Source organism: Coenobita brevimanus, chromosome 92, assembly GCF_032717465.1.
Source record: "Coenobita brevimanus isolate Jiangsu-jjx chromosome 92, ASM3271746v2, whole genome shotgun sequence".
In the NCBI taxonomy this organism is placed as follows: Eukaryota; Metazoa; Arthropoda; class Malacostraca; order Decapoda; family Coenobitidae; genus Coenobita; species Coenobita brevimanus.
Window position 1 is genome coordinate 9628125 of NC_137045.1, and position 23095 is coordinate 9651219.

At 42.8% G+C, this 23095-nt stretch overlaps 1 protein-coding gene across 1 annotated transcript in view; it reads right to left on the reverse strand.

Moving 5' to 3' along the window:
* Positions 1-524: 524 nt before the first annotated feature.
* The window catches only part of LOC145412074 (uncharacterized), a 122857-nt gene continuing 100286 nt past the window's right edge, over positions 525-23095 (reverse strand). The window contains exons 10-14 of the mRNA XM_080281992.1: positions 21657-21871; positions 14377-14566; positions 11387-11519; positions 1076-1233; positions 525-839 (exon numbers count right to left, since the gene is read on the reverse strand). Coding sequence (XP_080138118.1) covers positions 525-839; positions 1076-1233; positions 11387-11519; positions 14377-14566; positions 21657-21871 — 1011 coding nt within the window. The remainder of the gene's footprint in view (positions 840-1075; positions 1234-11386; positions 11520-14376; positions 14567-21656; positions 21872-23095) is intronic.

Here is a 23095-nt window from a genome sequence, read left to right on the forward strand (position 1 = left end):
ATCAAAATGGTGCCTGGCTGTGGTGAAGTGGCCTCCTCTCTCATGCCATGCTTGGCAGACATGAGAGTGAGTGAGGGAGAGGATGAGGAAAGAAGTGAAGGGAATGAAGAAGGAAGAGCAAGGTGAAAAACATGGGTTGAGTTGTTGTTGCTCTACTCCCACCTCAGAGGGAGAGAGGATGCTGCTGCTGTTAAGTAGGCTGCATACTAATAGAATGCTAGTGCATTTTGGAAGCCAACAGACAATTATCTGTCTCTCCCGAAGGTTCAGAGTAGGCTTTGGCCCATCATCTCTCCACAGAAGAGAAGTTGAAGGTCTTTTGCATATTCTGAAAAAATATTCTCAACATGCTGTACACCTCAGAGCCAACATACTGTACACCTCAGAGCCAACATTTGAAAGTACCGTATGGTTGGAGGTCAGCAAGACACACACCAGCTCACCATAAAGGCAAAGAAATAGACAATATATCAATAAAACATACAAATTACTTCTTACCAAAAATACCCTAAATTTCAAATTCTTTAACCACCACAACCCCCACAGCCACCACAACCACCACAACCACCACAACCGCCACAACCACCACATCCCCCACAGCCACCACAGGAGCCACAACCACCACAGTCAATGCCCATACAAGAGCGAAGGAAGGAGTTGTGTGGGGTGGAGTCTACATAGTAGCCAAGGGCATGGAGCATACTCAATTTCTCCACAGGGATACGGTTGGTCTGACCAATGACAGGGCGGTCAGGGCGTGGCTGACACAACACATGCAATACTGCAGTGCTCAGGGCCAACAAGATGTTCTCCACAAGGCATGGATTGCCAACACCAACCTGTAAAAAAAAAAAAAAAAAAATTACAAATGTTCCAAATACAGTATAGTGTACTAGTGTTGTACCACAGTTTAAAGTATCAGTGAATCTCTCAGACTAGTACAGTACAGGTACATTTAAATTTGCAGTACCATATATTTTCTGTATAAATGTCTTGAACAGGTATTGTACAATGGTTTGATGAAAGTCTTGTCATCAGTTCAAAGGTGAGATGTAGAGAAGAAATGATATCTGACCTCAAGGACACCACGTTCCATGTCAATTGTGACGCCTCCCAAACAGAAGGTGTACTCTCGGCGCTCATATGGCAAAATGACTGTACGAGTCTGGAACTGTCGGAGCTGATGGATCTTCAGTGCTAAGTGACCAGGACACCCAGGACGCCCACGACCATCTGCAGTTTATAATCTTGTCACCATCAAGATCAACCACTCATTAAATAAAGCATTTTTATGTGATAGAATGGCTTAATATTACAAGTTGATGTTTTAGTTGCTCATTTTAGAAGCTATTTCGTTGAGCTGCAGAAAAGGGTTGATCTGCACCCTTAAGGTAAAACTACAGCTTCACATCTTTAATCCAATGTCTGAAGGTCAAAAACTTGATGTCATGTGCAACATGTGAAGTGACAGTCCATATGCAAAGTGTGGGTAACAAAACAATCATTGTTGAGAATGGTAAAGATGCATGGCAAAAATGGGTTATATAAGCTAAGGTTAGGTGTGATAACAGGAGGGTATACTACTGGTTAATGAGGCATGAATGACTGGAGGGGCAGTGTGCTGGCAGAAGAGGCTGATAAATGAGGTGAAAAAAAAAAAAAAAAACCTAAGTATTCAAGATTCTCATATCACATACTGTATTATATTCTCCACTTCGACAGTGATGAATATAAAGACGTCAGTCTATCTGTATGTAGGTCATAATACTGGAATCATAATAACCATCACCATAAACCAGTTTCCTACATTCACAAAAACTATAATTCTTAAGAAGTACTGTATAAAAAGTTTAGTGGTTGAAGGAAACACTGCATCTTACTATGATGATGGTACATTTTACAAAGTAATTCATAGCCATGCTGTCACGACATAAAAGCATGCATGAAGCAGTATACCGGATATGCTGCCGCTCCGCCCAGAAGGCACGCCATTCATCCGGGAGGAATCACCATTCATCGAGCCACTTCCTGATCCAGAGCCTGAGGTGGCCAGGGAGTTGATGGGTCAGTATCATATGGCTTGGTACAGATACATATACAGTGCAGTGGTACAGAACAGTGACAATGGTGGATGATATGGAGATGTGATAGTCAAACTGTACATGGTGCTACTTTTAAAATACTTGAAAGTTTTATTATTAGTTCTTTTGAAGATGCATTTAACCACACATAAAATACTGCATACATAGGGCTACATGTACGAGATACTCAAATACAGTACACTGTAAGTCCCACTAAAAAGCACTGAAAACTGTGAGAGGAATGCTTACGATGAGATATTATGCCAAGACACCAGACAGTACCCAGAATTTATGTATACAAAGGCATGATTCTGGTCACAGCAACCATCTTCCTGGCCTGGCGGGAAGTGAAAAGAAATTCATCCCTTCCTCCTCCACGCTGTACTGTCCATTTTTGCTTGTACAGTATTCCTGACCGACATTTTTAAGAGTAAACAGATCAGGATGTTGGGTGATTCCATTTATCCATTTCTCGCAGACAAATGACTGTAGGGACAATATTCAATCCCTTCACTATAATGATGTACTTTCTTTTATTCTTGATACCTCCCTATGATATTATTCAGCTTGAGGGAGGCCTCTTATGATGAAAAGGTTAATGAAAAGGCTAGTTATACCTGCCAGTTACAGATGTCTTTCTTGATGCAAACAGTAACATATGATGATAAAAAGAAAATACATCATTGGAATGAAATTAAGAATTCTGAGGGGATCTCCTCCTTCACAGCTTGTACATCCCTATAGGGTATGATGAGAAAGTTTTTTGTTTCTCTGACAGTACCATGCTAATATTTCAGAATTCTAGTGTGCTGAACAAAATATCCAAGTGCCTTTACAGTACCAGTGCTGTAGAGCTATGAGATACAGTACTTAGAACTGCAGTGAAGAATGTACCAAATTTAAGAACATTAAGTTTTATTCAGGCAAATAATGACATGAGAACTAACTTCTTCACATACCGGTAACTTTTTTTGTCTACTTTTTTGTTTCCTTTTCTTTTACGTTAATTTTATCATCATTTGTGGACCCTGACAAATGCTTAACTGTAGATTATTTATTCCTAGATTTTTAAATAAAGTGAGCTCACCACTTTGTCACCATGCATCTCATGTGTGCATATACATAATTTAATATAAGTGGGTGAACTGCTTGTGTGTGTATGTGTGTGTGTGTGTGTGTGTGTGTGTATCTAGTTGTGATATACAGGAAATGAGCTACGCACCTGGGATCCCGTCTGTCTCTCAGTAAGTTAAATTTTGCTTTGAACTCGTTTAAGTTTTTAGACCGGACGATCTCTTTGTCCTGGGTATTCCACAGGTTTATGCATCTACAGTATATGGAAAACTATATTTCTTGTTATCCTTCAAACAACTTGGCTTTTTCTGTTTTATTCCGTGTCCTCTTGTTACTCTTCCATCCCATACAGACATATCTTATCTGTCAATCTGATCTACTTCCATCATGGCCCTGAACACTGCAATCATGTCGCCCCTCTCTCTCCTTTTAGGAAGGCAGATCCAGCTTTTCCTGCCTCTGTACGACAGATCTGCCAAGCTAGGGCCCGTCTTGGATGCTGTTCTTTATATTCTCTCGATCTTGTTTATATCTTTCTTTTTGTGTGGGGACCACACTACTGGCGCATATTCCAACCTGGGGAGGATCATGGCCACTATCCATTTTTTTTAATCATCTCCTCATCCACGTAATGAAATGCTACTCTTATGTTAATCAAGAGACTGTACGTCTCTCTATCTATCTTGGTAATGTGTTTTTCAGGTGACAAAAAATGCTGGACCAGCACTCCCAAGTCTTTCTCTTCTCTCGCTTTCAGTGATGGCCACTTGGTACTTTTACCCATTTCTAATATTTTACCCTTTTGTGTGTGTGTGTGTGTGTGTGTGTGTGTGTGTGTGTGTGTGATGAATTTCATTTCCCACATCCGGCTCCAATCATGAATCCTATCTGGTCCCTCTGCAGCATTTTACGGTCTTCCTCAACTTCTACTCTCCTCTAGAACTTTGCATCATTTGCAAACAGACTTGCATAACTGTTCATTCCATCTACCATATCGTTTACATAAATCATGAACATTACTGGCGCTAACACCGAGCCCTGTGGGACTTCACTTGTTTCTTCCCTCCATCCAGACATCTTGTCCTTTATCACTGTCCTCATTTGTCTATCTCTCAAGAAGTCTCTCACCCACTCCAGGAGGTTTCCCTTCAGTCCTCCCATGTGCTCCAATTTCCATATTAGTCGTTTGTGGGGTACCTTGTCAAAGGCTTTCTCCAAATCTAAATACGCACAACCCACCCAACTGTCTCTCTCCTGTAGCACGTCAATCGCTGTTGAGTAAAAGCTCAACAAGTTGGAAACACACGACCTTCCACTTCTGAATCCAAACTGACTTTCAGCCAAAATGTTAATCTCCTCCTGATATTTTATAAATCTGTCTTTCAGGATTCTCTCGCACAATTTTGTGACTATGCTGGTTAGGGACACTGGTCTATATGCAGGGGTTCTTCCTCGTTTCCTCCCTTATAAACTGGTACCACACCGGCCTTATTCCATTCCCGAGGCACCTTCCCTTCTTCCAGAGAACACACAATTAAACCGTGAATCTTATCCGCCAATAGTTCTCTGCATTCCTTCAGTACCCAATTAGAGATTCCATCCAGTCCTGGAGCTTTCCTACCATCTTGAGTTTCCAGTAATTTATCGTACCGGTATACACTTCCTGCACTTCCACTCGTATCTTTTATAACTACATTTCTAGTCACTCCCTCTCCCTCCACAAAATCCCTTTCTTTAGTGAAAACCGATTGGAAACATTTGTTCATTATTTCTGCTTGCATTGCCGCATCTTCATAGACCTCGCCTTCTACTTTCAGTTTGGTGGTTCCTTCCTTTTTTTTCAATTTGCCATTATCAAATCAATAAAACAATTTGGTTCTTCCAAACATTTGTCAATTACTGTATACCTTTTTCAAAGTTCCTTTCTTCTTCTCTACGTATTCTTGTACATACACATCTAATTCTTCTATATTCTTCCTTTGTTCTGTTATTACCTCTCTTTCTCCAGCTGTTCCATGCCATGTCCCCTCTTTTTTTTGCTATCATACACCTTCTGTTAAACCAATCCTTCCTGTTTTCTTTCCCATTTACTCTTGGAACATATTTTTCCACTCCCAAATTATAGAGGTCTAGAAAGATATCCCATTTCCTCTGCATCTCTCTTGTTTCTCTAAATTTTCTCCAATCCGCATTTTCGAAAATTTCCTCAATCCTGTAAAGTTTGCTTTCTCAAAGTTGCATCTTCCCTGCCTATAAAGCTCATCACTTGGCACCATGTTCCGTTTTATCATCTGGAACTCAATGACCACATGATCATTTTTTCCTATAGGACCGATATTTCAAAGATTCAATTAAGTCTGGTTCTTTGGTTAGCAGTAAATCATGCCTCGCTGGCGTGTCATCACCTCTGAATCTTGTCTCTTCTTTGACCCACTGGGTCATTACATTATTCACTGTTACATTTAACAAGATTGTGCCCCATGAATCTTCACTGCCTCCTGAGTCCCAATCCTCCCAGTTCACCTCTTTACAACTAAAATCACCCATCAGAATTGTTGCTGCTTTTCTCAGTCACTTTCTGTTGATATCTAGCCATGTCTAACAACATCTGATCGTCATCCCATGCCTATGTCTTAGGGGGAACATATACTACTGTGATGTCTCTCTTGCCATTCTCTTCAGTTTCTAATTTTATATTTATCACGTCAGCCCTACCCTCTCCCAGTTCCACTTTATCCACACTGATATTGTTCTTCACTGCTATCATCACTCTTCTCGTTTTTTTCTTTTCTGTCTCTTCTCCACAGTTTTTATTTACCTTATCCCGTATGGATATCAGTATCCTCTCTTAACTTGGTCTCTACAAAGCACATAATATCTGGTTGATGTACCCTCACGAAATCGTTGATTTCAAACCTTGCCGATATTAAATCATCAACATTAGTACCGGGTATATGCCACTCTCCAACTTTTTTCGTTGTTCTCTGTTCTCTCTTCTCTTCCCCTCTCCCTCGGTACCATTTCCTTAATTTCTGATCCATAACTCTCCAATAAAACAATGTCTTCTCTTCCTCCGTTCTCTGTTCGTTTTTTGCCTTTGCTTCATTTACTAGCTTCTTTATTTTAGCTCTTTCTTCCTCATTTGCATCTCTCCTTATCCAAACATTCTTCCATGTTATGTTGATTTCATTTACAATTACCTGAGACAAACTGTAACTGGCGTCGCCTCTCCTTCCTCGTACTTTCCTAGCCTAAACACTTCTTAAATCTCTTCTTGAGCTTCCTTGTTACCCTCCATAACTACTATCTCTTTAGCCTTACTCAGTTCTTCTCCTTCCCTTTCTAATTTTACTGTCACACGATTTTCTTTCACTCCTGAAATTATCACGCATTTTTTCTTGTCTGCTACTTCCCAGACTAAGGATTCTCTACTTAACCATCTCCTTCTCCACCTTTTCCTTGCTTTGCTGTTCTATAATCTCTTTCAAATTTATATTTCCTTCCTCTTGAATTTTCTTCCACCCTTTGTGTTGCTCCTTGATTTCCTTAGTGTTCATCTTACATCCTTGATTTTGATTCATACTCATCAAGTTTACTTTACATCCTGTCTCCTCCTCCAACCTCTTATTTTCCCTCTTGTGCTGTTTTATTTCATTTGAGGCAAATTCGTTACTCACTTTTAATTCTGTAACTGCGTGTGCTGACGCATTTCAACTTACTCTGCATTATCTTAATATCTTCGTTCTGTTCTAAGGTCTGTTCCTGCAACTCTCTAATTATTGTCCATACCATTTTTAATTCATGGACATTCCTCTCCGCCGTTTTCTCCAATCCTGCAACTCTTGTTTAGTTCAGTTTAGTACTTCCTTTACCTTTATCCTCATCGGAAAAAATGGAGAAATGAATTCCCCGAGCTACGCAACTAAGGCCATATAACCCCGCTGGGGTTACAGGAGGGAGCTACCTCTCCCGGCAACGGTAGCCCGGGCGAGGCTCGAACTTGCGACCTCCCGATCACAAGCTCAGCGCGCTACCACTGTGCTACCGCGGTTCCCAAAATATGCTTATCGGAGAAGACCGGTAATTCACCGCCACTATACGTAAACAATGAACTATCCTTTCTACTGTACCACGATGCAACCTACGAAAACTTTCTACTTCCACTGTCTTGTATTCTTGTTTGACCGATTTTTTTTTTTTTTTTTTTTTTTTACCAATATCTGACGGGACCACCACTCACGTATTCATTTACTTAATCACAATAGGCTGGTCTCCTTTTCGCCACTGATTCGGTGATTATTTCCCCACAATCCACGAACAGGTCCGTCTCTGTCGGCGACCTGTGTGTGTGTGTGTGTGAGAGAGAGAGAGAGAGAGAGAGAGAGAGAGAGAGAGAGAGAGAGAGAGAGAGAGAGAGAGAGAGAGAGAGAGAGAGAGAGAGAGAGAGAGCAACCTTTGGGAATCAACTTTAAAATCAGCAACAAGATCCCCTCATGTACATGCAAATGGTACTTCATGTGATCATGTGTACCCTGTACTATCTACACCACTGTGCATATACTACTAGAGATAAAAGAAGAACCATTTACCACCTTAAATCATACGTCGGGTGTAAAGAGCCTTCTGAAAAGCAAGAAGCTGAAAAGGCATACCCGGTATAGCATGTGACATTCCTGACCCTTGTTTTGCGCTCCTGAGTGGAATGTGATGGTTGATTCACTTTCACACCCTAATCCACTTTTGTTTTAAAAAATGATGTAACAGATGTACGGCAAATACTGTATCTCAAACTCTTTACAATCACCTCCCAATAAAAGTTAGTAAAGCATGCAACAAAAATGCAACTTATGAAACATCCTGGGAAAATTTTTAGAGATATCAGCACACTATACCAGTCCCATAATGCTTTGAAGAATAATGCACTGTAGGCTGTATATACTGTATTAGTTAGGCTACCCTGTTTGAATGTAGAGCTGAAACAAGCGCTTGAAAGCTAACTGAATTTCACATTTATTCCCGTTTCCTTTCTTGGTTCCTCTACTTCCATTATAAGCTGCCTGTCTTGTGGTGCTATTGGATCAGACGGTTTGAGAGAGAGAGAGAGAGAGAGAGAGAGAGAGAGAGAGAGAGAGGGAGAGAGAGAGAGAGAGTTTACTTGTCACCAATTTAAAATAATCTGGAAAGCTACATGCACAATATTAAATAAATACAGAGCTTAATTTTTTAGTGGCATTTCAATGAAATAGTATTAAGTAATCCAGCAATAAGAAGTGACTAAGCTGTATACTGAGGTTCATTTCATGATGTAAGTATTAGAGGATCTGAGCAGACATGCTTCCAACAGCTACACTGTATGTCCTCTAAACCCTGTGTTACTTTCAAAATGGCTGTATATGTGTGTATGGCACGGTAATGTACTGTAATTTCTTACATGATATAAAATTCACTTAACACACCCTTTTCACTATTGTATAAAGCTGCTCAAATTGGGAGAATCTGTCACATAACACACCATGTCTTCACTGCTTAATGGTCAGGATGTGTGAGTAGCGTCAAGGCTGAAACAACTCAAACTAGTACTTAACTGTACAACTTTATTCCTGGTACTCTAACTGTATGTTAAACTGTTTTAAAGAAAACAAAGGAATGCCTCAACATATTAAAAGGGGATACATTTTGATACCTTCTGCAGCCTTCCAAATTATTTTAATGTCACAGTACTTGAGGTGACAACTTTTCATGGTGGAACATTAGCTCCGGTTACAAAGGCAGTTTCTATGAATAGGCTACATCTTCAGTGTCATGTCAAGAATATATGTACTGGTAATTCTCATGTGAAGTTTTTTATAATTAATTAGTTGCTGATGACTTAATCCTTATTTCACACACACAGCTGCTCCAAAATCAGTACAAATCTGCTTTGAAGCTATAAATACAGTAAGTGTATTTTGGGGATTTAGCCCCTCAGTTATGGACCAAATGAATGTTTCAATGAGTTTGGTTTTACTTTAAGTAGTAGTTATGACTAAAGACATCCTATACAAACTGAGGACAAACTACTTATGCTGTGGAGACGTGGGTGGATAAGTGATAATGCTGTGGACTTTGTGTGTGTGTGTGTGTGTGTGTGTGTGTGTGTGTGTGTGTGTGTGTGTGTGTGTGTGTGTGTGTGTGTGTGTGTGTGTGTGTGTGTGTGTGTACATTTTTTTAAACAACAGAACAGAGGAAGGAAAAACGAAAAAAAAAAAAAATCCATACACCAAATTACTGGTGTTCTCTGTCCATAAAATATCTGTAACAGTTAGACTTGAACAGCTGTGGGTTGAAATTTGGAGGGGAACAACTCTGGGGAAGCGAGTTCCAGAGAGATGCAATTCGGGGAAAGAAAGAATTCTGATAGGCAGAAGTTCTGCAATATGGCTGAGTGACATTCCAGTCATGAGCGCTACCAGATGCCCGTGTAGCACGAGGGAGGGCATGGAGAGGTAGCACCATGGACGCAACTTCGTCTGAGCATTTGCCATAAAAATATTTGTAAAATAATGCAAGGGAGGCAACATTCCTTCTTACATGCAGGGGAGATAGTTTATTTGTAATGGCAGGGTTGTTAATAATTCTAACAGCTTTGTTCTGAATTTTGTCTAGTTGTTTTAATGCAACCTCTCCACATTCATTCCACAAGGGTGAGCAATATTCAAGCTGAGAGCGCACAAGACTCTTATAAATTATGGTCAACTGCTCATCAGTGAAGAAGTTACGGACTCTGTACAATAATCCAAGTTTTGAGGCGGTTATAGCAAGTGATCTAACATGAGAGGTCCAGCTGAGGGCACTGTTAAGTGAGACGCCAAGAATTTCAATACTTTTGGAGATGAGAATATTAGTAGCATTGAAGGTAATATACGAACCTGGCAATATCTGTCTATTAGTAAATTGTATATATTTAGTTTTACTAGCATTAAATGACAAGGTTGTTTTGTCCCCATTCACTGATCGTAGATAGGTCTTGATTTATGGAGATGGCTGTACTGAGGTGAGAGGTAGAGATATTAAACTTTGTAAATGGGTGTCTGAGTGTGAATGAACTATGTAGTGTTGAGTCATCTGCGTATGAGTGGATGGGAGTGTGAGTGACAGATAAGAGATCATTAATATGAACCAGGAATAGGGTTGGCGCCAAAACTGACCCCTGCGGCACGCCGGCGTTGAGTGAAAATTGGAATATGCATCAACTATTTTTACTCTTAATTTCCTGTCACTAAGATATGAAGAAATCAAAGGAACAAAAGATGTTAGTCCACAGCAAGGAAGTTTGCACAGCAGGGAACGGTGCCATACTCTGTCAAAAACTTTAGAAATATCAAGAGCTACTGTATGAGTTTCTCCATGAAGATCAATCAGAGGGGTCAGAGGAACTTCCTTTCTTCGGAATTGGGTGGATACTGGCTTCTTTCCATGAATTTGGGAATAAAGAAGTACGTATGCATAGTCTGAATAATTTAGCCAGAACAGAGGCAAGTTCAGGGGAACACTTTTCAAAACAATTGGCGGAATTCCATCTGGGCCTGGAGCTTTGTTGGTAGGTAAATTGTCTAGGATGGATTTGACGTATCTTGTCTGTATTTTAAGTGGGGCAATTTCGGGAGAGTCAAGTTCTAGTACTGGGGCATTCTGGCTGGTATCGTCTATGGTAGAGTTTCTGGCAAATGTACTGGCAGAAATATCCGCTTTCCCACGCGGGTCATTTGTAATGTTGCCATCTGCAGATTTTAGTGGGGGATTGGAAGATGACTTGTTAAAGTTATTATTGAAAGAATTAAGAGTTGACCAGAATATTCTACAGTATTGTCATTAGGGTTATTAAGTAGGTTTGATGCTTGCTTTTGAAGAAAGTTTGATTTAGCTAGATTTATTGCAGCTCTTGCATGATTTCTAGCAATTTTAAAATGAGAGAATGATTCAGATGTTTTTGATTTTAAGTAATTTATATGCTAATGACTTTTGGGCTGTTGCTCTGGCACAGTTGCCATCAAACCATTTTGGAGAGTTCGATGTTTTAGTGAACTGTTGACTTGGTATGAATAAATCCATACCAGCTAGTATTACGTCGCAAATGTGGAACTGGGTAGAATTGGGGTCACTAGAGAAGAAAGACTGCCATGGAATGTCAGCAAGATAATTTCAAAAGTTTATGGAGAATGCAAGACATAATTATCACAACATTACACTACCTGCTGGCACACCATTACAAAGGCCTGCCCACTCGGCTGTAATGAGCGCCCAGTCCCCTTCGTGTGTCTTGATCACCATACCTCGCTCGCCTCGACGTGGGTTCAGGGAGATGGTCCGGAAGTTGTGGCCGCCCTGGAAAAGGTGGCAGCATTGAACTGAGGGGTGGTTATTGGTTGTGTTTCTTTCAATGAGGATGTCTTTGGGTTCTGCTCATATTAACTTAGGAGATACATCTGGATGATGATGATGACAATGACGATGATGATGATGATGACAACGATGACGATGATGACGATGGCGACGATGATGATGAGGACGATGATGATGATGATGACGATGATGATGACAAACACAAATCCCATTAACAACTTTTGCTACAAGAGGTCTGCCATGATATGAATAACATTATCTATTGGTAGCTAAAATATACAAAAATCATTATACGGGTGGGGCAAACCTGTGACTGTGTAAAGTTTATCTTCACTGAACAGATGACTCAAGAATCAAAAGTGGTGGATGTGGTGGTGGTAGTGTGGCAGGGTAGACACGGATGTGGTGATGATACAGATTGGTGGTGGCAGGCAGTAGTAGATGTGGTGTTGGTGGGTGAAATTGGTGCATGTGGTGGTGACAGACTATGGCAGATGTGGCAGTAGTGATGGTGGTGTTAAACAGCAATAGATGTGGTGGTAAACAGTGGTAGATGTGGTGGTAGACAGTGGTAGAGTGGTAGATGTGGTGGTAGACAGTGGTACATGTGGTACTGATGGTGACAGACTATGTTGGATGTGCTGGGGTGGTGGTGGTAGGCAATGACAGATGTAATTGTGATTGTGGTGGTGGTGGTGGTGGCGGCGATGGTGGTAGACTAGGGTAGATGTGGTGGTGGTAGACAATGGTATATATGGAAGCAGACAAGAGTACATGTGGTGGTGGTGGGTGCAGACTTGTAGATGTGGTGGTGGTGGTGGTGGCAGACAACGGCAGAGGTGGTGGTAGACAAAGGTAGATATGGTGGTGATAGTGATAGACAATGGTACCCGTAGATGTAGTGATGGTGGCAGGCGAGAGTAGAGTGGTGGTGGTGGTGGCGGTGGTGATGGCAGACAAGGGTAGTTGTGGTAGAGATGTAGTGGTGGTGGTGGCAGACAAGGGTAGTTGTGGTAGAGATGTACTGGTGGTGGTTGAAAAAAACATCTGGTGGTGGTAGACAACTGCAGATGTGGTGGTGGTACACAATGGTAAAAGTGGTGGTGGTGGAAGACAGTGAAAGATATGGTGGTGGTGGGAGAGTGGCAGATGTGGTGGTGGTGGACAGCGGTAAATGTGGTGATGGTGGTGGTATACAGTGATAAATGTGATGTCTGAAGCGGTGGTGGACAACGATATACCGTATATGGTGGTGATGGTGTGCAGTGACAAATGTGGCTGTACATGTAGTAGTAGTAGCGGTTGATGCAGTTGTAGATGTGGTAATAGCAGATGTGGTGGTGACAGTGGTAGATGTGGTGATGATAAGGAGTGGTAGTGGTGGGAGCAGTGGTAGCTGTGGTAACTAGGGTGAGGCATCATCTAGCTCATTAGTGGTCTCAGGTGGCTTCAGGTACCAAGGGTTTTATCAACTTCCCTCCCTCTGCCTCCCATACCTCCCCCCCATCTGCTCTCTTTCTCTCACTCTCTCTCTCCCTACTTACCTACAGTATTCTCCTCTCACTGTTTCTTTAGCTTCTCTGCCTCTCATCACAATTTTTTTTCTTTCCTAACTTTCCCATCTCCTCTCTTCTCTCTCTTCCTCCTTTCGCCCCTTTCCTCCCTCACTGGCTCTTACATTTCTCCAGGTCTCCCATCTTGCCCCCTCTTTCCTCCCATTCCTGCCTACCTTCCTTTTATCTTTCCTACTTCCTCTTTTTCCTCCCTCCTTGTTTATCTTCCTTCATTTCTTCCTCACTCAATTCCCACCTCCTCTGCTCTCTTCCTACTCCATCCCCTTTCCCTCTCCTCCCTCCCTTTGCCTCCACTTTCCTGCCTTTCCTACCTACTCTCCTCTTTTTCTCCTTACTCTCTTTTCTTCCTCCTTGGCTGCCCTTTCTTCCATTCTTCTTTCCTCCTTACTTCCTTATTGGCTACCCTTGCTTGCCTCCTTCCTTCCTCTCTCCATTCCTACTTCCTCTTCTCTTCTCTTCTCTCTCCTTCCCTTCCTCCCTCCTCGTGTCCTGTCTCACCTTGTTGAAGGAGATGGTGTGAAAGACCGCCATAAAATCCCCTCCCGTGACGCTAATAAACTTCCTACAACTATACCACAACCAAATAACCTTCTAACAATCCTTACCACAACAACATAACATATCCACAAACCACCTACAATCAAGTAACTTCCCCACAACCCATCCCACAATCGATAACCTCGTCCTTCCTTCTCCACATCCCGAGCTGCTTCTCCTCCCAGGGCAGATCCACTGGAGTTATGGGGGTGCACATATCCTTTTATCAGCCAGAAGCAAACTAATTATAATGATAATAATAACCTCAGTAAAACAACATTTTAAGGCTACTGCAGTACTTTGTAAACGCTGTAGTAGTTTCATCAATGCATCATTCTTGAGTACGCAAAATCAGGTGAGATCCTCAATGCAGCAAGAAAGACTCGGTGAATTGATTTTCATATTTTTACACTAAAAAAAAGTAGACCATGAGCGTCATCACTAATTAGTCCTAAAGAAATAATCCCAAAAGAATGCTGTTCTTCAACTTTCTCACAGTATGAGCAAGTGGATGTGGCCCAACATGGGGTAACGATAGGACAGACATCATGAGGTGCTTTGCTGTGTTGCTCATATCCTTAGGCCTTTGAACCTGGAGAGGGGTATTCACTCACTATCCTGGGATACAAGGCCGCTGCATTCTGTGTTACTTCTCCAGTATCAAACCCTCACAGTTCCCTTTTACAAAATTCTGGGTTTTCCCCTGCCCTCATCCCCACACATCCCACCTCATTGGAGTAGGCGAGGTCCTGCGGTGTGGGGACGGTGTTGTTGTCGATGGTGTGTGCCACGGCCACCAGGTGTCGACCACGAGGGCTCTCGGCGTACAGGTGGACGGCCGAGTGCAGCAGCGGCCGGGAGTGGTACACCTCAACCTCCAGCACTTGAGGGCGGTGAGGCCACGTTTCGTTCACTATCCTGAGGGTGGAAGAATGGTAGAGATGGCTTTCTTTCTCTTCCTCAAACACATACTATACATACAGGTCTACAGACACAGAGCCCTTGTGGCATAGAAAAAGTTACATCATGTGCAGTCTATTCTCTCGTCTCTTCCTTGGCCGTGTAGTTTGCACGTTACACCTAAATATTCCATTTTATGGTGTTTACTGGTGCATCTTTTTATTATGTACGTGTAACTGCTGTGTATACAAGAGAAACATGTAATATACAAAAGAACATTGGTAAAGGATGAAGTGGTTTGAATGCCTGCTAGCCTTAGATAATGTGTTTGTGAAAACAGGAATGTCTGACAAAAACACTATCGTATCATCACCAAAACACAAGGACATCGTAGACAATGGGGTTCGTTATTTTGTGGGTGATGCGAACACACACACACACACACACACACACACACACACACACACACACACACACACGTGGGAGGAGTTATCATGATCTGAATATTTCTGTACCCTTTCTCCCTCTTTTCCTCCACCGGCTCCTCCTTCACACCCCTCTTCCTCTTCCCCTTTTCCAATGTCCCCGCCGCTTCTCTCCAGATTTTATTTCTTCTCTTTCTTCCCATCACCTCTTCTCTCTTTTTTCCACCACATTCTATTTTTTTCCCTTTTTTCTCCAACTATCTTTTCCTTTCCTTTTGCAATCTCTTGTACTCAGTCTACTTGGGGTTCTTCTTCTTTTCTTCATTTTCTTCTCTCTCTCTCTCTCTCTCCTTTCATTGTCCTCTCTCTTTCCTCTCTTTCTCATTCTTCTCTTTCCTCATTCCTTATTTGTCGAGTTTGCTTCAGCTCCCAAACTCTTCTCTTCTCTTTTCTTTCCCCTTTCCTCCTCTTCCTCGTCTTTCCCTTTTCTTTTCCCTCACTTCCATTCACTCCTCTTTCATTTTCCTCTCTTCCCCCTTTTTCATTTCTTTCCATCCCTCTCCTTCCCTTCCTTCCTCTTCATCTTATCTCCCTTCTTTCCTTCCCCCTCATCTGCTACGTCTTCTTCATATTATCCTTCTGATTCTCATTTTTTTCTTTCCCGTTTTAAATCCTTTTCCCTTCCTTTCCTTCACTATGTCCCCCTCCACCCCTCTCTCTCTCTCATCAGATGTATGATCGTAATGTACCGTGTGTGTGTGTGTGTGTGTGTGTGTGTGTGTGTGTGTGTGTGTGTGTGTGTGTAATAAGCAATACCTGTGTCCTTATCCATCACGAGTATGAGAAACACATTTTGGCCAGTGTCGAAGGTGGTAGGGGTGGATGGGAGAGGGAATGAGGGGGAACGCAGTGAGGGGAGAAAGGAGAGTGCGGGAGAGGGGGCAGCGAAAGGAGATGGAAAAGGGGGAAGGAGGGGGGAGAAGGGAGAGGTAGCTGGGGAAGGGAGAATTCGTACAACTTGAAGACGAAAAACAAGAAAAATAATAATATGTTAAAACAAATGAAATACTGTAGAGGAGAGATTCAAAATAGGTGCTGAATTACTCTCGTATATTACAAAGTTAATATAATAATAATAATAATAAAATAATAATAATAATAATAATTATTATTTTAATTACTACTACTACTATTAATGTCATCATCATAACCATAACCATCATCATCATCATCATTATTATTATTGTTATTATTATCATTATCATTATCATCATCACAGCTAATTTTACCCTTTATAGATCATGTATGAGCTAGGTCTTCGAAATTACTAACCTTTCGCCCTCGTAAAAATGAATTCCAACCTAGCAACTATGGCTTGTCGAATTTATTTTTATTTTTTTTTAATTTATTCTTTTTCCTTTTCTGGACTCCATCATCTTTCTCTTTGTTCTCCTCTTTCCATCTAACACTGCCTGTCTAACTATTCCCTCCTCCAAATCTCTCTCTCAAAATAATTTCTTCTATTCAGTTCTCTACCATTTCCTGCTCTCTTTTTGGTACTAATTTTCTTCCATCTCGCCATTATTCCTACTCTTCCTTCCCTCCGTTTAATTTCCACCGCTATCACCGCATCTTCCTTCCCGCTATCTAATTTTATCGCGTGTAGCCTACCACAACTCTCTCTCTCTTCGTCTTCTTATTTTTTTTCTTCTTATCATGATTTTACTCCTCCCCGACTTCCAACCTCTTATTTTTTCCTCTCTGCTTCTTCAATCCTTTCCTTGCATATCATCTTATCTCTCTTCCTCTTCTTCTTCCCTTCTTTGTCTACTTTTCTCCAGTAACTCTTTCTTCTCTCTCTCTCTCTCTCTCTTCCTGGCTTTCCCCCTAAGTCGTATCTCTAGCTCCTTTTCTCCTTCCCTACCTTCCACACTCCTTCCCTATTTAGTCCTTCCTCCCTCTTCCCTCCCCCCCTCTTCTTTCCTCTTCTTGCCGCCTCCCTACTTTCCTCCATCTTTCTTCCTCCTCCCGTGGTTCCAGTCTAACTTTCTCTGCTTTTCCTTTCCTTTCCTCTCTCTCTCTCTCTCTCTCCTTTTCCTGTCTTCCTTTCCTCCCTATCTTCATTTCCTCTCTCTCTCTTTCCTCCCTTCTCCCCACTTCCTCCCCTTCCTGCAACTTTTCCTTTACACTTTTGCTGGACATTTTCTCTTTCCTTCCCCTCTCCCTCCGCCACTTCTCTCTCCCTTATTCTTTCTCCTTCCTCCTCTCTTCCCTAAATTCTTTTTCTTTCTGCTCCGCTCTTTCTCTTCCTCTTTCATCTACTCCCTTACCATTTCTCTCTTTTCTCTACTCTCTATTTCTCTTTCATCCCACCATTCTTCTCTCTCCTTCCCTCCCCCTCTATCTGTCTCTTTCATTCATCTTCTTTCTCTCCCACTCACTCTCCTCCTTTCCTCTCCTCTCACCCTATTTCTTCAGCGCTCCTCACTTCCTTCAACGTTTCTCACTCTTTCCTTCCTCCTCTCCTTTCCCTCATTCCTTCTTTCCTCCTCTTCTCTCCTTCCTGCCCTCTCAATTCTCTCCCTCTGCCCCATAATAAAGGACTGGGTATTACCTCTTCCATCACCTTGTCAATTTGTGTGTGTGTGTGTGTGTGTGTGTGTGTGTGTGTGTGTGTGTGTGTGTGTGTGTGTGTGTGTGTGTGTGTGTGTGTGTGAGGGTGGAAATTCATCTTAACTGAGTGAACGAAAGGAAATTGGTTTTGGTAAGAGAGAAGGAGGAAGGGAGGGAGGGAGGGGGAGAACGAGGAAGAGATGGAAGGATTTCGTGATGAGAGAGAGAGAGAGAGAGAGAGAGAGAGAGAGAGAGAGAGAGAGACAGACAGACAGACAGACAGACAGACATGGGAAGGATGATGAGTGAGGGAATAAGGATTTAGCAAACGAGGAACATGGAAACACGCTAGAAGGGGAGGAAGAAGGGAGAGAAGGGAAAAAAAAATAAATAAATGGAGGAAAAGGAGAGGAGGTAAGAAGGGACGGATGGCAGGTAGAATGAAAAATAAAAGGAAGATGTAGGAAGGGGAACAAATGAAAAAAGAGATGAGGAGGAGAGAGGAGAAAAGAATGAGAAGGGAATAGATAGATGACAGGAGAGAGAGGAAGGAAGAAAAGAATGAAAATAAAGAGGAAAAGGTGGAGTATGGAAAGAGGGAGGAAAATGGAACGAAGAGAAGAAGGGAGAGGGAGAGGGAACGGAGGATGGAAGGGGAAAGGAAGGAGAGGCACCAAAGAGATATAATTCAATTTCAGGGTCTATGAGTCTCAGACAGGTTGATAGATACAGACAGACAGGCTGATAGATGGATAGACAGACTGAGATAGATAGAATGACACCTATATAGACATAAAGTTGGACTGATTGACAAAGCGATACAGACAGACACAAACCGATAGACTGACTGATATCCTATTCTGACAGATACAGAAAGACAGGTGGACAGACAGACAGACACCAACAGACAGGTAAACAGATAAAGACAGACACGTATACAGACAGCTAGACAGGCAGGAGGGCAGATATATAGATCGACAGATAACAGACAGATGCATACAAGCAAGATACTAACAGATCCAAAATCAAGCAGGCTGACAGAACCATACATCCACAAACGAACAGACATACAAAAGATAAGTGGGCACAGACAGACAGACGGACAGATACAGCCAAAGACAACCTAACATGGCTGGGGAGGGGGGGAGGGGGCTTAGAAGGGGTGGATGGGAGGGATGAGGAGGTTTAGAATGGGTGGATGGGAGGAGGGAGGGGGGTTTAGAAGGGGTGGATGGGACGAGGGGAGGGCTAGGGTTGAAAGCTGACCCCCTCATAGCAGAGTGGACCACGGGGGACCTTGTTACGTGTGGGTATATCAGTGGGGCTTAGGTGGGAGTTTATACGTACACAGACAGACACACACACACACACACACACACACACACACACACACACACACACACACACACACACACATATATATATATATATATATATATATATATATATATATATATATGCAGCTTCTGTGGTACAGTGGTAGAGTGTGCGTTTTCTTACACGGGTGAATCAGGGTTCGCGCCTCACCAGGGTAATAAACTTTGGGAGTGTTCACCCGGCCACGTACTGCATTAGCGGACACAAGGGGTGCTGTGGTTGAACCAGTGTCGCTTACTATAAAGTATGCTTGCACCCAGTCGGCTTGCGCGGGCCGATTACACTTGGTTCACAGACTACACACACATCCAAAGCCACTCCAACACTAAAATTAACTTACAAGCACTTCTCACCCTACATACAATCTCTACCAGACAGCATAAGCCACTTGGTAGAGATACATTGGCTGTATCGTCCCGACTTCGGTTGGGATAGGCCGGTCCTGAATGGATACTCAAACGGCTGATGATGATTATATATATATATATATATATATATATATATATATATATATATATATACACACCACTAAATCTAACAACGTTCCTCAGCTCCCTCCCAATCCCCTGAACTGAAGAAGGAGGGCAACTTTCGCCTGCAGTTCCCCAGGCTCACATTCAGATGATCCTGGGGTTGTAATTACTACTGTCTATTACTACAAGGACCTACTATCGGCAACCTAAGTAATTTACCCTTTCAGCAAGATGACGAATTTATCATTTAATTTTTATTACCTCCAGACGATTTTATGAATGTCAGACCTCCACTAGTGAGCGGGTTAGAAGCACTCCCCATCCACAGGGTAGGGTGTGGCCCCTTGCGTGTAGTGGCACCGGTATAGGTGGGTTATGGAGCACCCGGTTATACGAACGTCCCTCAAGACTTCCCTACTCCCAAGAGGAGGATGGTGATCTGCACGAGTAGGGCAATTTCCACCTGCAGTCCACCGGATTTACGCTTAAGATGAACCAGGGGCGGGAACAACAACAACCACAATATCAACAACAAACAACAACTACTACTACCTTCTTCAATCTCGCTGCTACAAGACTATTTCACTTCTAACTATAATCTGTTCACTTTAATTAAGCGCAAAATTGTCGTCTCTCCATCTTGAATGCTGGGTGCTGGAAGATCAAGGCTAGAATATGGTACTAGTCACGAAGAAGTGCTACGGAATGAATGCAGAGCCGCAGTAATGCCCTATTCTGCCGCTGAGCAACGGGAAACAGGCTGCACTGCACAAGGACGAAAATCTCGGCTAAGTTAAGGTGAATGAACTACAGAGAGAGAGAGAGAGAGAGAGAGAGAGAGAGAGAGAGACAGAGAGACAGAGTCTCCACATCAACTCTGTCTCCAGTATTGGTGATCGAAAGAAACTTTGAGACTCTCTCTCTCTCTCTCTCTCTCTCAAGTCGTCTTATCAGTTCACTTCTATAGGCATTTATTTTATTCACCCAGTTTCTCTCTCTCTCTCTCTCCAAACTATTCCCATACACAAACTTTCAGTCCCAACCCAACAGTTCACTCTCACACACTCAGCTAACCCAACACCCACAGCTAACCTCCGCACCCACAGCTAACCCCCACACCCACAGCTAACCCCACATACCCACAGCTAACCCCACATGCCCACAGCTAACCCCAAATACCCACATATAACTCACATCTCACAAAACTGCCCACTCACAATTTCATGTTTACACCCATATCTCACAAAATCACACACCCACATGGTCCATCTTAACACTAGCATCTCAAAACACACACACACACACACACACACACACACACACACACACACACACACACACACACAATCGATTCTTATATCCACATCTCACAAAACCCACGATCCATCTTCACACCTACATCTCACTCACAAAATCACAACCTCCTCTAAATTCCACTAAAATACCTGTCAGTTATTCACAGTCCTTTCTCTGCCTATATCTCACTCATAAAGCCAAAAACTCGCGATCTATCCTCACACCTACATCTCATTCACATTTCACTAACACTGTCCAAACTCATCCCCATTTCTCACAAAACCATCACAAAACCACCACTCCATGATCCATTCTCACACCCACAGAATCACACAATCCTATCTCTCAAAGCCATACACCCAGGATCTACTAACAAACCCACACCTCCCTTACAAATCCACACATGCCCATGACACAGTATCACAACCACAACTTACACAATTACACATCTACTCGTACAATCCATCCTCACCCACACCTCAGTCAAAATCGCAGGCCTACCGTCAATTCACATCCACATTTCACTTGTAAAATCGACACCCATCATCCATTCTCATCCACATCTTTTAATATCATCTACCCACCACCTATTCTCACCCACATCTCCAAACATCACACGCCCACAACCCATTCTCAAGTCCACATCTCACTCACAAAATCGCACACCCACAATCCAATCTCTCACTCACATCTCACAATATCACACACCCACAATCCACTCTCACAGCCACATCTCACTCTCAAAATCGTACATCCACCATCCATTGTCACCAACATCTCACAATATCACACATCCACAACCCACTTTCAGTATCTCGCAAAACCACGCCCACATCTTGCAAAATCCAGTGTGCTAATTTTCATTCCACCTCACAACACGGACCAAAACAAACCCAGTCATCCGGCGCGCATTTCTGCCCTTACCGATGCGTGGCCATCTCGCATTTGAAGACCGACTGCTCAGAATCTGTAGCGCAGGAGACGTTGGGGACGATGCCGTAGAGAGACCGAACCAAGGAGGGTTCGAATTCGGCGGAACGAAATGGTCCAGTGAGCACAGCCATGGTGGTGTAGTGGTGCGCCGAGATGACCCTGATGCCGAAGGTGAGCTCGACGCGGATGTCCCTCTCGATGAATGTCTGCGGAGGAAATAAGGGACATATTTAGAATGTGGGGATATGGAGGGAAGATGTATGAGGGAGGGGTGGGGAGAGGTGTGGGAGAAGGGAAGACATGGGGGAGGGGGATACAGAAAGAATGAGGTGGGAGAAACAGATTGGGTGTCAGGAAACGGCAGCCTATAGATAGACTGATAGATAGACAGATAAACAGAGATAGAGAGAGAGAGAGAGAGAGAGAGAGAGAGAGAGAGAGAGAGAGGCGGATATAGATATGGGAACTAAGAAAAAGGTGGTGTGATGGAGAGGAGGGGGGAGAGAGAGAGAGGAAGAGAAAGAGTACGATGACAAGATAGGCATGAAAAAGATAGGATGGACAGAGAGGGAGGGAAGAGGGAGAGCGATAAAAGGGAACATGGAGGGGGGTGAAGGAAAATGACAGGGACGAGAGAAGATATGGGAAAAATAAATGAGAAAACATGAGGAAAGGGAATGAAAAGGGGAACATTACGTGTGTGTGTGTGTGTGTGTGTGTGTGTACAGAGAGAGAGAGAGAGAGAGAGAGAGAGAGAGAGAAATATCAAGATGCGAGGAATATTAAAAATACAGGGATGCTTCACAAAACATCAATACAATCATTCGTAAAAAACAGTCAATATGTGCTATACTAAATCTTAATAATCATCAACTTAACTTCTCTCTCTCTCTCTCTCTCTCTCCATGCAGTCACCAACACCACAACCTAATTCAGAATCATAAGCTGCCACCACCACCACCGCAACCCTCATCATCACTTAAACTATTATCCCAACTACCACAGCATTCACTAAAATTATCACAGCAATCACCACAACACTCAGTACCATCATCACCACATACACCATCGTCACCACACCTATCACTTCAACCACTACAACTACTGTCACCATAACCATCACCACGACAACCAACACACCATACCACACCATACTACACCATACTATCATCACCATAACACCCACTTTACAACCACCAAATTCACCACCGTCATCACACCAGCTCCACCACCTCCACCACCATCTCTTCCTCATTTCCCGGGCGATAAAGCTGCTAAATTTGGCGGCTTTAGCGATGACGACCTGTGACACCTCTCTCTCTCTCTCTCTCTCTCTCTCTCTCTCTCTCTCTCTCTCGTAATGGAATTTAAACCTACAGTCCACCGGGTTCATGTTTAAGATGAGCTGGCACCACAACGACAACAATAAC